This window comes from Macadamia integrifolia, unplaced genomic scaffold, assembly GCF_013358625.1.
Source record: "Macadamia integrifolia cultivar HAES 741 unplaced genomic scaffold, SCU_Mint_v3 scaffold1283, whole genome shotgun sequence".
NCBI classification, from domain to species: domain Eukaryota; kingdom Viridiplantae; phylum Streptophyta; class Magnoliopsida; order Proteales; family Proteaceae; genus Macadamia; species Macadamia integrifolia.
In genome coordinates, this window is record NW_024868143.1 from 1 (window position 1) to 14,231 (window position 14,231).

Genomic DNA, 14,231 nt, shown 5'->3' on the forward strand with positions numbered 1-14,231 from the left:
ATCTTGATTCCTCTCTCTTTCAAACTTGCGAGCTCCATCATTGTAGCTTTCATCTCTGAAACAATTAGCACAAATAGTTAAATTTCAGTGCACCTAACCAAGAGGCTGAAGAAACAGTTAGAAAACAACAAGATTAATCACCTATTCCCTTGACCATGTATTTTATCACCCTTGAGTACTACATCAGTATAAATTTCCTTTTCAATTAGTGATGGCAACGACCTCCCGGGAATAGTTCTCAGTCTACTTGAAGATGACCCATTTGAAGCTCGAGGCAAATTTATAATGCGCCTTCTGGTGCCTCTACCATTGGCATCTTTAGTTGCTTCATCACCATCAATTGATGGATCTGCCTTTGGCAAAACCAAATGATTAATTTCACCTGGATCAGCTCCTTTGACATGCTCCTGTTGGCTTATGGCATCAGATTGAATATCACCTGTGGCAGTCCCCTGGCAATCACAAAGTGCATGATTGGATGTTAGATCCCCCTCATGACCCATCGACCCATCTTCCCTTCCTGAACAATTTAGTATTTCTCGTCTAGCAGCTCTAATTGTTACCTTCTCATCAGATTCAGTATGTGGCATTCTGACTCCCAATGATTCTTGTGATGTTGCAACTTTGCCCGCGTCTTGATCATTTGTTTCATTAAGCAAGCTGTTGTTGCACTCTCCTCCACAAAAAGCATTATTTGACTCACCATTTTCTTCTATTTTAGCACTTCTGTCCTCACCAGTGGATGTAGAGACATGATCACCACACATGCTGGCATCCTTATTTTCAGACTCTCCATAATCAATATGCTCTTTTTCTTTTTCCTCACACTCACCACCTTCATGCAACAATGGTTCTCGAACCTCACCATCTTCAAAATCATCTTCTACCCGATGTTGTTTATCTTCTACACTGGTAACACCCATTGCATGACTACCATCTGATTCATCGCCAGTATCATAAGAATCATCCTCCAGCATATCCGTAGAAATGTTGATCTTTTCCTCATCACTATCAGCTACCTCACCATGCTGATATGAATCTGGGCGAAGCTCATGAGTCAATTTTAATCTGGAAGATTCCAGATCAATACCACCTGAAGCTTTCGTTTCTGAAGTAGCTATCATAACAACTCCTGTCTTTGATTCCTTGGCATCATTACCAACAGATTCAGAAGCCACGTCAGAATTGACCCCACCATAACTTCCACATGCTTCCAGTGTTACATCACCTTTGACAGGTGTTTCGTTTGTACAAGAAGGTAAATCTAACTCGCAGGAAACCTCTGCACTCCTGGGAATATCCACTGCATAAGCATGAGACTCCGAAGGTCCCAATAACCGCCCAGTACCATATGTTTCCATTCTACAGGTAGGAAGTTCTGAACAGTGCAATCCATTCTGAATTATAGGCATACCTGCAGTGCATGTTGCCTGCTCTACTTGGCTTTGCATTTCTCCCACTGGAATATCTGAAAAGTGCAATCCAGCCTCTATTATAGGCACACCTGCAGTGCATGTTGCCTGCTTTAATTGGCTTTGTATTTCTTCCGCTGGTTTGAGGACTCCTTGATAATTTTTGTATACTGGCTCAGACTTTACATACCCATCATCTACCAATTTCATATTCCTGGTCTTCAATGATTTGAGGGATTCTTGGCTGTGATCTTCCAATGGTTCAGATTTTACAATTCTAGTATCTGAAATTTTCACAGAGCTTGCGTTTGCAGCCCTAAGATCCTGCTTGTTCACCTCATCAAATGGCTCAGACTTTACAATTCTACCAACCATTTTAAATTTTCTGGCTGATGACACCACTGTTTCAGATAATTTCAAGTTAGTTTCTACTCCCATTGAATCTATTTTCCTTGGCATACAATACTGTTCTCGACTGAAGTTTGACTTGAGGAGACCAGATGGACTAAGGCAGAGATTAAGAAGATCATCAGATATAATTTGTTTATTATGAGGGTTGGAGAAGCTGCGAAGCTTAGACTTGTATTCATTTTTATCAAGAATGTCTTTCCCTAGAGTAACGCCACTGCTGCTTTCAGGTTCCCCAAAAGCCATTACAGCCGAAGATACTACAGGCTCAATACCAAGTATGGCAGCTCCATCTGACCCATCAGCACCACGTAATTTGTGAGAAGTGGATGCATCATTCATGGAATCCTCCCATGTGTCCATCATAGTATTCAAATCCCAATGTGACCTGTTAGCAGGTGGAAGAGTACCACCAATCGCCGACTCAGAAACATTTCTTCTATTCTTTACATCAGGGTCTGCCTTGGCCAAAGTCAAGTTCAACGAACATGGATCGATAAGTTCTTGCTTTCCACAGCTCCCATGGCTGTCTAGACCTGTCAAAGCTGAAATAGTTGGTTCCTTTGGCACTAATGGTAATTCAGAATTTCCTGAAGAATTCAGAAGTTCAAAACCATTATTGCTCTCAAGTTTCTCCTTCCCACTTGCTCCTTCCACAATTCCCAGCATAGTAGTTCCCTTTTGTACCAACTGTTGTTCAGCATTTTCTGGAATTTTTGGGTAGACTGGCCTATCAGCAGCCATAACTTCCTGTTTGTTGCTCTTTTCAGCACCAGAACCTGAGGCCACAGCATAAGTTGGTTCCCCAAGACCAAATCCAGGAAGATTAACCTGAAGATTAACCTTACTTTCAACAGAGTTAACATTACTATCAGCAGAAGATTTACCCTTTTCTTCCAGGGAATAACTTCTGGTTGTACCAGAAATCCCAGAAACATCCCTTGCATCACCTTCATTTGAAGATGACTCTGCCTTTACATCAGAATGTTCTTTCTCTGTTTGACCAGGTTCCACTGCCTGTGATGACTGTGTCTGAGGAGGTGACTGAGACACAACAAATGGGAACCTTCTTTTCTTGATGGGCACACCTGCAATAGAATCACTAGGATGCCAACCGACGGGTTTAAACCCAGGCTGCCAATAGAAAATTGAATAATCAATATTCAATGAAATAGAATTATGTAGACGCCCCTAATGTTACTTAGCAATATTTTAGTTAGGAAATAAACACCTCTTCATATCCTGAAACTGGCATGACTTCAAGCTCCTCTAAGACTAGATAAAATAAAACTCTAATATGAAACAATTTGATTTTCAAACAAGAAAAGTCCACGCTTCTTGTTTCTGTTTCTTGTTGATGTTCCTCCAAAATCCCTACAACAGATCAGATTAATCTTGTCCGTTGCCAAAGAAACTCAATTCAATATCTCGTAATCTTGCATTGATTTCTAACCATTATGAAAGGACAATTGGAAGTATCCTAAACGGATTTGCAGGTCGTTAAAGTGCAGAATAGACGAATCCAGTAAACCCTGGAGAAGAAAGAGAGAGAAATACATGTTAGTTATGCTGTTTGACTTTAATCTGATGCAACGCAATCAAGCAAAATTCGGGCAAATTAAAAATCTTGAGAAAACCATTGGGGAATTTGCAGTGACAGATTGATAACCAAAAGTTTCAGATCACATACGATTTAAAAACATCCGTAAAATTTTACATACTTCAACACTAAGGCAACATCTAGTAACAAAAATAAACATCACACATACTCACTACCGTAATGAAACCCAACCAAATGGCATCTTATACAATACAACAATGTCCGTTTGTGATTAAAAAAAAAAAAATCATTTTCACAAAAACCTTTGGAGGGGAAGTGACATAAAGATGTTAAGAACTCAACATCTGCTGTATTTTTTTACACAAACACCGTGTTACCGGCAATCAAAACCACTCCTTATAATTGCAACTTCTCTACCTAAGAAGCAAACAACCTCCCAAATGAATGTTTAAGCCTCCAAACTATTATTATCCCATAAAAGTTGCTCCCTGCGAAGCAGACCTAGAAAACAAACATCTAGAACTAGCTGGTCCAAGTCAAGTGGCACTGATGGAACAAAGATCTGATATACATACTGGGTAAGCCTCCCAATTAAGCCATAGAAGTCGCTTCACTGCAGAAAACCTAGAAAACACACATCTACAACTACCTAATATGAGGAACTAAAAGAAAACAAATCTTCATCGATTAATTTCATGGATCCGCAGATCATAACGATCTTACACATGGAGCACCAGAAATTACAAGTCCAATTTGCCTTTGACTTAAAATTGACCAAGAAACCCTCCCAGATCTTATCGAATCTAATCCACCAGGTTAGATCTTTCTGCAAGACAATCCTCCATGCTGTCAAATTCAGGGCAAACAGCCAAAACCGCAGTCGCAATCAACCTAGCTACCACAACCCATAAAAAAAAATTTGTCTGATTGAAATGCTACCAGACATCAGGTGCAAGATCGGAATCACAAACCACCAGATTCACATGAATTGCATCGAAATAAACACCGGAAGAAAAACTACCAGACATCAGGAGCAAGATCGGAATCACCAATGACCAGATCGGCATGAATTATATCCAAACAAACGCCGGAAGATTCTTATGAGGTCAATAATCGGTAAAACGGATCAAGAAACAAAAAGAACATAAAAAAGAGGGGGCGAAGACGCAGACAATCCCATTTACCTTAGTGGTGGTGGACGATGAAGGAACCCGGAGAGACCATGGGTTCAAGGAGTCAACGCAGACAGAGGGAGGGGGAGAGGGAGAAGGAGAGGGAAACGAACGAGGGAAGGAAGAAGGGAGAAGGTATATCTCTACCTTCTGGCTCAGCTGCTCTCTTTGCCTAGGGTTTCCGCAAAGTCTGATACTCTTATCGTGGTTTTCCACGCGGTTTCTGTACGTATGACTTCTTAGTTTACGCCGCGTGTCACGCTGCGCACCTCACCCTTTTTTAAGTGGGGCGACACCCCCACCCACTTGAGTCGCTCAGCACGTGCGAGCTACTTCATAGGTCTAACAATATTCCTATCAGTTTCCCAAGTGAGGCCATGTTTGGTGGCCAAGAAATAAAATAAAAGAAAAAAAAAAGTATGGTGATTTACATCAACTGTCTGTGGCGTTTGCCTATATAACATTTTCCTCTTAAAAAATAGTTTATTACATTTAAACACACCCACGGTGTTAGTTTTTTTCTAAATACAAATGACGATTTTACCCCTCTTCTTCTTCTTGTCAATTTAATCTGCCTGCTTTTTAGTTTCTTTCTCAGCTTCTTCTGTAATTTTAATTTGTTGGTTAATTTTGATAGACCTTTGCTTTTAGTTGCATGCCTCTCAAAAACTCTATTTTAAAGCTTTAAAGGAATTTAATGCTCACTCTTTCTGTTTATTAATTTTTTTTTTCTCCTCCATAAAATTTAGGCTTAGTTTATCTCTTAAATATGTTTGCTTATCCTAATCAGTAAGTAATTGTATCCATATTTCGACGGTTTGTACGTTGTGAAGCTGGATTGAAATTATCAAGGGCCCGTTTGATAACGTAACCAGAAACGTGTTTCTGTGTTTTCTTGTTCTCAGAAACAAAGAAACGGCGTAAATACCGTTTGGTAAAAGTGTTCCGTTCCACTTGTTTCTTGAAACATAAATTGAAATTTATAACAATTTATGCTTCAAGAAACATGAATGACTAAACAAGTTTTACTTGTGTTCGCTTGTTTCTCAAAACAAAAAAGGGGCACAATTCCACGATCGACCGACACACCAACTTAAAAATCTATGAAAATTTATGTTGTTCATTCGAAGATCGACACCCCCTTCCTCTTCAAACACCTTCTTTTTTGGTTTGTGTTGTAGGGTTCCGCTTTTGGAAAGAGATGACATAAGTGCCTAAATTGTTTTATATAGTCATTGTGGACGACAGAGATAGGAAAGATGGGAATGAGTCCTTCCGATCCACTTGATCAATGCTATAGAGCACCTTGCAGCTTATGGAATGCAAAGCGCGCCGTGCATTCAAGGTGAAAAAACATAAAACAGATTGACGCTTGTTTCATTTTTCGGTCTCCCTAGATGAATTAGCACACTTATTATTATTTTTTTTTGGATCAATTGATTGAGATATTTATTTAAAAGTTGATTAGATCTTGTCTAGGATTTACAGGCTCCGATTCTTCGGCCATAAATCTCTGTTCGTTAATAATGTAAATTTCTATTGGTCGGTGACACTAATCAGATCCTCTAGCGAGGAGGGGTAAATTCATCTTTTCTACTTCAAAAACTAACACCTCTCTCACGGTGTTAATTTGGATGGGTTTAAATGTAATAAACAAAATTTTAGGGAGGATGATGTAATATAAGAAAACGCCAGGGAATGTTGATGTAAATCACCCAAAAAAATATGTACATCCATCTAAGTAGAATCACTTGAGGGTTTTTTTTTTTTGGGGGTTGAAGAATCAATCAAGGAAGGAAATGGTGAATGATTCACTTTTACCTTTAACAAGTAAATCCAATGATTTACATCCCATCTAAGTAGAATCACCCTCCATTACAACCAAACAAATTAAATAAATCAGAATCATGTTTCACTGAAATCATTCTCCATAAATTTACAACCAAACACATCCTAAAAAGTCCCAAATGAACTTTGAATGGTGGAGTCTTAATTGGAAAAAGAATCTTTCATAAGAAACAGCACTGTAAGGTGGAGAAAAGAAATGGGGCAACTCATTTATTATAGTTATAAATTTTGGATTCTAGAATCATTCAAAATGTGGAGATCTTAAGATTTTCCCTTATAGTATTTATATTTATAAACACAAAATAAAAAATTTTAAAAGAAAGAACGAGCCAAAAAAACAGTCAGAATTGAAGTAATCAAAATATCAATCATTTATATTTTAAAATTTGTAATTGCGGGCTTTCTAGTAACTAGTGCCATAATTTCTCCTAACACCAAATCCCACCACCCCCCTTTTTCTTTTGGGTTCAATAATTTTTCAATTATCGAAAATAAATCAAAGGATAATAAATTGCTGAAATTTAAAACTGTATGCAAGTATCCCTATTAAGATTTAGATTTTTGTAGCAATTCTCTTGCACCTTATAAAAAAAAAATCCTCTTGTAAAATGTCTTATATATTATTCATATATTATTATTTTTAATACATTTTTTCAACTCATGAAATTGCACATGGCGTAGGAGGGAATCCTATCCTTAAAATAAAAATATATGAGAAAAGGGCAAAAGAGCATTTCAGTGGTTCTTGTAATAACGTGCAGATCAATGGGAGAGCATGTGAGAACATCTTCAATGCACAGTGGGGGGGTAACATAGTATTTTCACGTTCGCCTATCTCTCGACATAGGAACACCATATTGAAAGGGTTTTTTTTCCAATGAAAATAAATCAAAATGTTTTATATTTAAGAGTACAGCTTGTACAACACTCTCCTATGCCCTCCATTAAAATGACTTCTCATGTATTTTTCTACACATTAAGTGTTTTTTTGCCAATGTAAGTTATATGCCCTCTATCATAAAAAGAAAAAGAGGGAGGGGGGACCCTCCCACATCATAGTTTTCATCTCACATAGATTTTTTTATTAATTTATTTCACTGATGATAAATATATAGGTTCTATGTAAATGATAACTTTTTTTTTTAGGAACAACCATTAGTGTGGTGTGCAGATTTCTCCACCATTTACAAAAAATCAATATCCAATAAACTAATAACTGTAAATGATATTCAAATTAATTTATTTGATGTGTAAATTAATTACTTCTTAAAATATTCATGAATTATTTGTACAATTTTATGTTCTTTCAAAATGTAGTGTATGCTAGCACCTCTCTATATTATCTCTTCCCCTCCTCCTCTTAAATGACATATATATTTTCTATTTGAGGATGAGATGGGTAAACTAGTGGAGCACTAACGTATGCTTATTGTGCATATTGACCAATTGTATTGTTTCTTTGTGAATTTCTATACGAAGCTTTTGTATGTATTCCTTTATCATTATACACTTTGATAGAGAGATCAATCCCAAGGAAAAAATAACTATATTCAAAGTGTTTGCACTAGGGAGACACTTCCCCTTCACCCCGTAAAAAAAAAATGGTGAAAATGCCCACCCTATTGATGCGTTTAGATGTGTTCCCGTGGACCCTATGCTGGTGCAAGAACAACACTACTAAATTAGGGGAAAAAAAAGTTAGGTAATAGCATGACCCTATGCCTAGACACAAATAACAAATGCAATTACCATCCTATTCCCTATGAAATAACAAATTTCATTTAACTTGATGCCTTTACATAGGCTTTCATTGGCCCCACATTGGTGCAATGGCCACATGATTAGACAAGGATCTTGTGCCCTGGTAATTGTTAAACAAATATCTCCTCCTAAAAAACAATCATGTCGAGGCACAATAAAGATTACCAAAATAGTTACCCTCCCCTAAAAAGAATAAAAAATCTAAAAACACCCATGTCATTATCCTTTTTATAGAGCACTTGTCTAGGACAACCACTAATGATCAGATGGATTCGAAACATCTTTGATCCACACATGGGCCGATTAATATTATTATTCATTTGATTTAAATGGAGAGATTAAAGATTTGCATGCACTTCAAGCCATTCAGCAAAGATGCCGTCTTTTTTATTATTATCTTAAGAACCTGTTAATGAATTTTACAAATTAAACACCAAGTACAAATGAATTTTCTTCCATTCAGTCATTTATAAAGTAAACACTGATAGTGAAACCCACTTTTTCTTTGGTAGAAAAATGTGAAACCTGCTTTATTAAAAAAAAAAAAAGGTGAAACCTACTTTAGACCAAGTGTGGATCACTTAAACAAAAGCACTCTGGTGATTTGCATTCAAACATGTCAAATTAAATGAAATCAATTAGGTTAAAGTCAGATGTATGAACTAAATTTCACATCAATGTCATATTATAGTATTATATATAGGGCCGGCGGGTTTTAATAAAAAAATAGAGAGAAAGAACAATACCCATTTGTATTGGTAGGGGTTGTGAAAAATCATCCTTATCCTCTCGAAAAAAAAAAGGCATTGCATTCTTCTACTTGTTATTTTCTTGAGGACCAAATTTTCTCCATAAAGGAATAATTCTTTGACCATGAGATTTCGGAAACTCAAGAGAAAGGGGTACTTTCCACCCAAAATAGTAAGGGTTGGGAGTGTAACCAATTCCTATAAAACAAATGGACTTCGAAAGATAATCATTGTTTTCAAAAAAATTTGTTGTCTACCAAATCTATCTTCTAGCCTTCTTCTTAGCCTTTCTCAACCTTTATAAAAGCTTTCTCGTGTCATTGCATCACCAAAAATTTTTTTTTTCCTATCAACAAATAATTAGCCTGAAACAAGATACTTTTGTTTTTGAGTAACAAACAAAAAGCCAACAAGAATACCTCTACATTTGGAGATGGAAAATTATTTTTTTTTTTTGGTAAAGAAAAAAAAGGTGCTACATGGTAGTGATCATAGCCCCTAGAACAAGCCTCCGTACGACAAGAAATTAGCCAACAATATGTTCTCACGGTCAAGGAATTAGCCAAAGAGGCTATGATGAAAAAACAATCGGTATTTAATTTGGATATGATGTATAAACCTTTTTATGCTGGATAGTCAATATATTTTTCTTATTAAAATAAAAAATCCATAATATTTCGGCATGGGCCTATTGTATCATTACCAATCGATAGAAAAAAAAAAAAAAAAACAATTATTCCATTTGGGGGGAGGATGAAACGTTACTTGGTTGTGCGTCCCTACGCATGCCCAAACACAAAATTGCGTGAAAAAACTACCCTACCTTTAATGATCAATGCCTCCTTACACTCTCTCATTCGTTCGTATGCTAATGAAATAGCCAAGTGAGTGGCGATACCTCCCCCATGCATCTTATTGTAGCGATCACCTATGCCATTATTTTTAAAATATGTAAAATCAAACAAACCGAATTAAAATGAGATTGTTAACAAAACACATTGAAATTTGACTGAATCATGGTTTGGATTCAGCTCACCACAATTTCAGTCTGAAAGACCAATTTAGCCCGATCGAAAAGTAATCGATTGGATAGTTTTAGGTATCTATTGAAATGACATATCATATCACATCGCCATATCAATCGTATTGGATAGTTTTGCCCTTAAAGAAATCAATACCATAATTTTTTTTTACAATTTTACCTTATATCCGTACCATGATCTGATTTAGTATCAGTATCGGTCGACACAAATACCAATACCCCACCTGAGAAGACACCCACAGGCCACAGGTGAAATGCATTTTATTTCATTACCCAAAAAAAAAATGCATTTTATTTTATCTTTTTATTTTGTTTTTTTTTATACAACCACAGGTGAAATGTGAATCATGACACAAATATCTCATTTTCTATAAATTATTCGAAGGGTAATGGCGCAAAGGGTTATCTGTAATTTTTTTATTTATATTGTAAAAAAGAGAGAGAGAAAAAAAACAATAAATATGTTTTTTTTTTGGTGGAAAATAAATATGTTATGAGCGTAGAGAACGCTTTAGGTTCATAGAGCCTTTGATCAACGAAAAACAAATCTAGACCGTCCAAAGCTGTCCACTTGTTATATAAGTTCAAGAATGACGGGACGAGCTTGCCCTTCTCATTCAAGAAAGTTAGGGTTTATCAAGCTTCGTCTGTTTTTTAACTCCCCAAGGTACGCACCTCTGTTCGTTCGTTTCATGTTTCTGTCTCAGTTCGATAGTATCGAAGTATCGTCATAGAAACCAACAGGTTATGATTTTCCAATTTTTCTTTTCTTACTTTTACAGTTCGGATGTGAGATCTCAAGATGAATTCGTTTGTTTTCTTCGTTCTTTTGATCTTGGAATCAGATATTGTCCTGGTTAGATCTTATTTATTGTGTGGTTATTAGAAGATCTCTTCTTTTCTGTTAGAGGCGTAGAGATGAGTGCTTCTGTTGAATTCGGTTTTTTTTTCCATGGGATCAGATATTGTCCTGGTTACATCTTATTTCTTATTTGGTTGTTAGAAGATCTGAGTTTCTGTTAGGCGAGAGCTGAGTGTTTCTGTGGTATGTTTAATTGACGTTGGTAGTTTTGTTCTGTTCAAGTTGATTAGATCCATAGAAACATCCTTTCGAACTTTTCATGTTTCTTACATGTGTATCCCCTCTAATCCTGCCGACCAGTAGTGGAAGAATCCATGCAAAGGAGGTTAACACAAAGCATGTTATAGTTTTTTATTTTCTTGTAAATTGTCCCGATCTTTGTAGAACACTGTACGCGGGTTAGAGAATTGTATGATTCAATCAAACGTTTTCCCCATGGATTTAATTTTTGAAATTCGGAACTAAGTGGAACAAGTATTTTACTTTTTTGATTTTATTTCTGCAACAACTTGTGCAATGACATAGAGGCTGCTGTTCATTTTTCTCTAATTAATCAAATGCCTATGACCCTATGCCGACCTACTGTGCCTAAGATTGGGAATTTTAGCACTCTAATTGTTGAAATAAATAGCCTCATATTTTTAGCATTCTGCAATCATGTGTCTCCAATGTCCAATAACATATACATATATTATACTAATTCTTTTGGATGATTTTGATTTGATGATATTCTATATCTCCATCTTTATCTTTATTCATAATCTAAGGGCGGATGGAGTTATTAGAATTATTAATTTTATAGGTTGGTATTATCATGTCTAATAAAGTTTTGTCGACAACTAATTTGGTGTTTTAGTTGCTGCAGTGTGAAAGATGCCTCGCTATGATGATCGCTATGGCAGCACACGTGATGATCGCTATGGCAGCTCACGTGATGATCGCTATGGCAGCTCACGTGACGATCGCTATGGCAGCACACGTCTCTATGTTGGCCGCTTGTCGTCAAGAACACGTTCACGTGACCTGGAAGACCTCTTCAGCAGATATGGAAGGTACTAAAGGTTAAAATTGATATTTACGTGTTTATGTTGAATTTTGGATAGATTGGATCCTATTCGTAAACCCTTTTTTTATTATTTAATTCGGCCATTAAATCTCTGTAAAGTCTCTTCTTGCTTTTTTAACCCTGCTAATCATCAAAGATATCCTGCCGTGTGCCATCACTCATGTTCTAGTATTTGCAGATTTTGATTCATAAGATTGACATTAGGTTTGAGCTTTGCATGCTCTTTTAAAGCAAGGATTAGGCCTCTCAGAACCCCTTTTGGATTCCTAGACTTCCGTCTATTTAATTCTTGTAATACAGTTGCTTCTATGTTTCTCCTGTTCCCCCTCCATATCTCAGCCTGCACGTTTGGTGATTGAAGACAACCTTGGGTGTTGGTGTTCTAGGGCTTGTATTACTACTTTTAAACTTGTTGATATGTGTTCATAATTCATGGTGCCAATCCTGGAATAGCAGTCACTTAGTTTGAATTGTGGGTACTTGTTAGGTGTATAGAGACATTAAGGTCTTTGCCAAGCCTCATTTTGTGCTTGGATTTACGTTCACTATTCTATGCTATCTTGTGAGAACGTTGAAACCCCCACGCGTCGTGTGTTTTAACTTGAGTGATCTTGTTGAAGGTTTCTGGCTTTTTGCCTAACCTGGAGGCCTATGGTGAGAGGGTGCCCTTGGTGGAATTGGTGGCTATTGTTGCTGAGTGTATAGGAGACTTTGGCGATTCTTTCTGTAATCTTATTGCGTGTTTTTATGGAATGGCAACCATCTCAAAGTGGTGTTTAGTTCATCTGTGAGGGCCGAAGTATCAGACCCTTTGGTACTTAAGTCATGATGGCCTTACTGTTTCTGGCAACCATTTCCGCAGAGTACGAGATGTGGATTTGAAGCACGACTTCGCCTTTGTTGTATGTACACTTCACTTCCTGTGTTCTCTTTTTCATATTCTTTTCCCTGCTTGAGTGTGATTGTTTTTTCTTTACCACATTTTGTTAAACATATGCAAGCTTTTTTTGTCTTCCCCCCCTTTGTTCTTTGCATTTGTTCACAGGAATTTAGTGATCCTCGTGATGCTGATGATGCAAGATATAGTTTAAATGGAAGAGATGTTGGTGGGAGTCGTATCATAGTGGAATTTGCTAAAGGAGTAAGTTTTCCGACCTCATCATCATTCCTGGTGGATTTTTGTTTCATTTATTTATTTTTTCACTTGGATATATGATTCTTTGATCTATCTTGCCAGTGTTTGCCCTAACAAGAAATAGTAGTATAATATTTTGTATATGGCTTCCAGAAATGTTTCCATCTCTTTTTAACTGGTGTTGTATTTTCATGGCTGTGCATTTCATTTTTTATTTCTCACCTGTTGTAGTCACTGTTTTTATTGCGTTTTCAGAAATACGGTAATATGATATCCTGTGTAGAAAAAAAAGCTTATTTGTTCTTTTTCTTTTATTTTCTGGTAAGTTGAAAGAGTGTATGATACAGTCCCTTGCCTATTGGAACTTTCAACTGTCAAGTGCCAGTAGGGTAGACTGATAATTCACTATCATTTGTTTCTTTTGATTACTTCGGTATTTATTTTTGTTGATGTTGAGATGATTGCATAGTGGATTCTGCTATTCGGAACTGTTGCCTGTAATTCATATATATATATATATTATGTATCCCTTTACCCATGATGGCTAGCACTTGTTTGTTTGTTTTTGGAATCTATCGAATTGATGCTTCCCTGGCTTGGAATGTAGGGACCACGTGGAGCAGGTGGTTCACGAGAGTATCTGGGAAGAGGTCCCCCTCCTGGATCGGGTCGCTGCTTCAACTGTGGCCTTGATGGTCACTGGGCTCGAGATTGCAAAGCTGGAGACTGGAAGAACAAGTGTTACCGATGTGGAGAAAGAGGTCATATAGAAAGAAATTGCCAAAATAGCCCAAAGGAACTTAGGTATCCTCACTTTTTTGAACTTCATTAAGCTATTTTAATTATGGTTACTGTTTGGGCATGGTGCTGTCAGTATGTTGATTTGTCCAGTTGTTTAACTCATGGGGTGATATTCTCTTGTCAGACGTGGGAGTAGTTATTCTCGTTCACCATCAAGATCCCCATCTCCTCGCCGCAGCACCAGAAAAAACCGGAGTAGAAGTTACAGCCGGAGCCGCAGTTATAGGTATGTTACCCTTTTGTATTACATGATGGATTCTAAGTTATGTGATCCTGTGTATTTCATGGAGAATTTAGGTGTGGCAATGGGTTGAAATTTGTTTTAGGCGGCATTGGTTGAGGCAGAAAAGCATTGGGTTAAACTGTGGGAACTGCAGTGGTTGACCTTTTGCAATTGCTTTTTTTTTTTTTTTT

General features: G+C 37.0%; 2 protein-coding genes across 5 annotated transcripts in view; one reads left to right on the forward strand and one right to left on the reverse strand.

The window, feature by feature from the left end:
* Positions 1-25: 25 nt before the first annotated feature.
* LOC122063280 lies at positions 26-3,075 on the reverse strand (the record flags this gene model as incomplete). The annotated part of the gene is made up of 3 exons (XM_042626983.1): positions 3,052-3,075; positions 142-2,954; positions 26-55 (listed from the first exon to the last, which is right to left on the reverse strand). Coding segments are annotated over exons 1-3 (2,867 nt in total), but the record flags the coding sequence as incomplete, so codon positions are not given.
* A 7,414-nt stretch (positions 3,076-10,489) lies between these two features.
* LOC122063296 (serine/arginine-rich splicing factor RS2Z32-like) overlaps positions 10,490-14,231 on the forward strand; it is a 4,636-nt gene continuing 894 nt past the window's right edge. The window contains exons 1-6 of one of the 4 annotated variants that reach the window (XM_042627014.1): positions 10,490-10,620; positions 11,681-11,867; positions 12,744-12,783; positions 12,927-13,022; positions 13,624-13,820; positions 13,942-14,043. In XM_042627014.1, the coding sequence (XP_042482948.1) occupies positions 11,689-11,867; positions 12,744-12,783; positions 12,927-13,022; positions 13,624-13,820; positions 13,942-14,043 (614 nt within the window). In that variant the 5' untranslated portion in view covers positions 10,490-10,620; positions 11,681-11,688. Of the gene's footprint in view, positions 10,698-11,671; positions 11,868-12,501; positions 13,023-13,623; positions 13,821-13,941; positions 14,044-14,231 lie in introns of those variants that run through there. The other 3 variants (XM_042627015.1, XM_042627013.1, XM_042627016.1) reach the window with 3 other exon arrangements.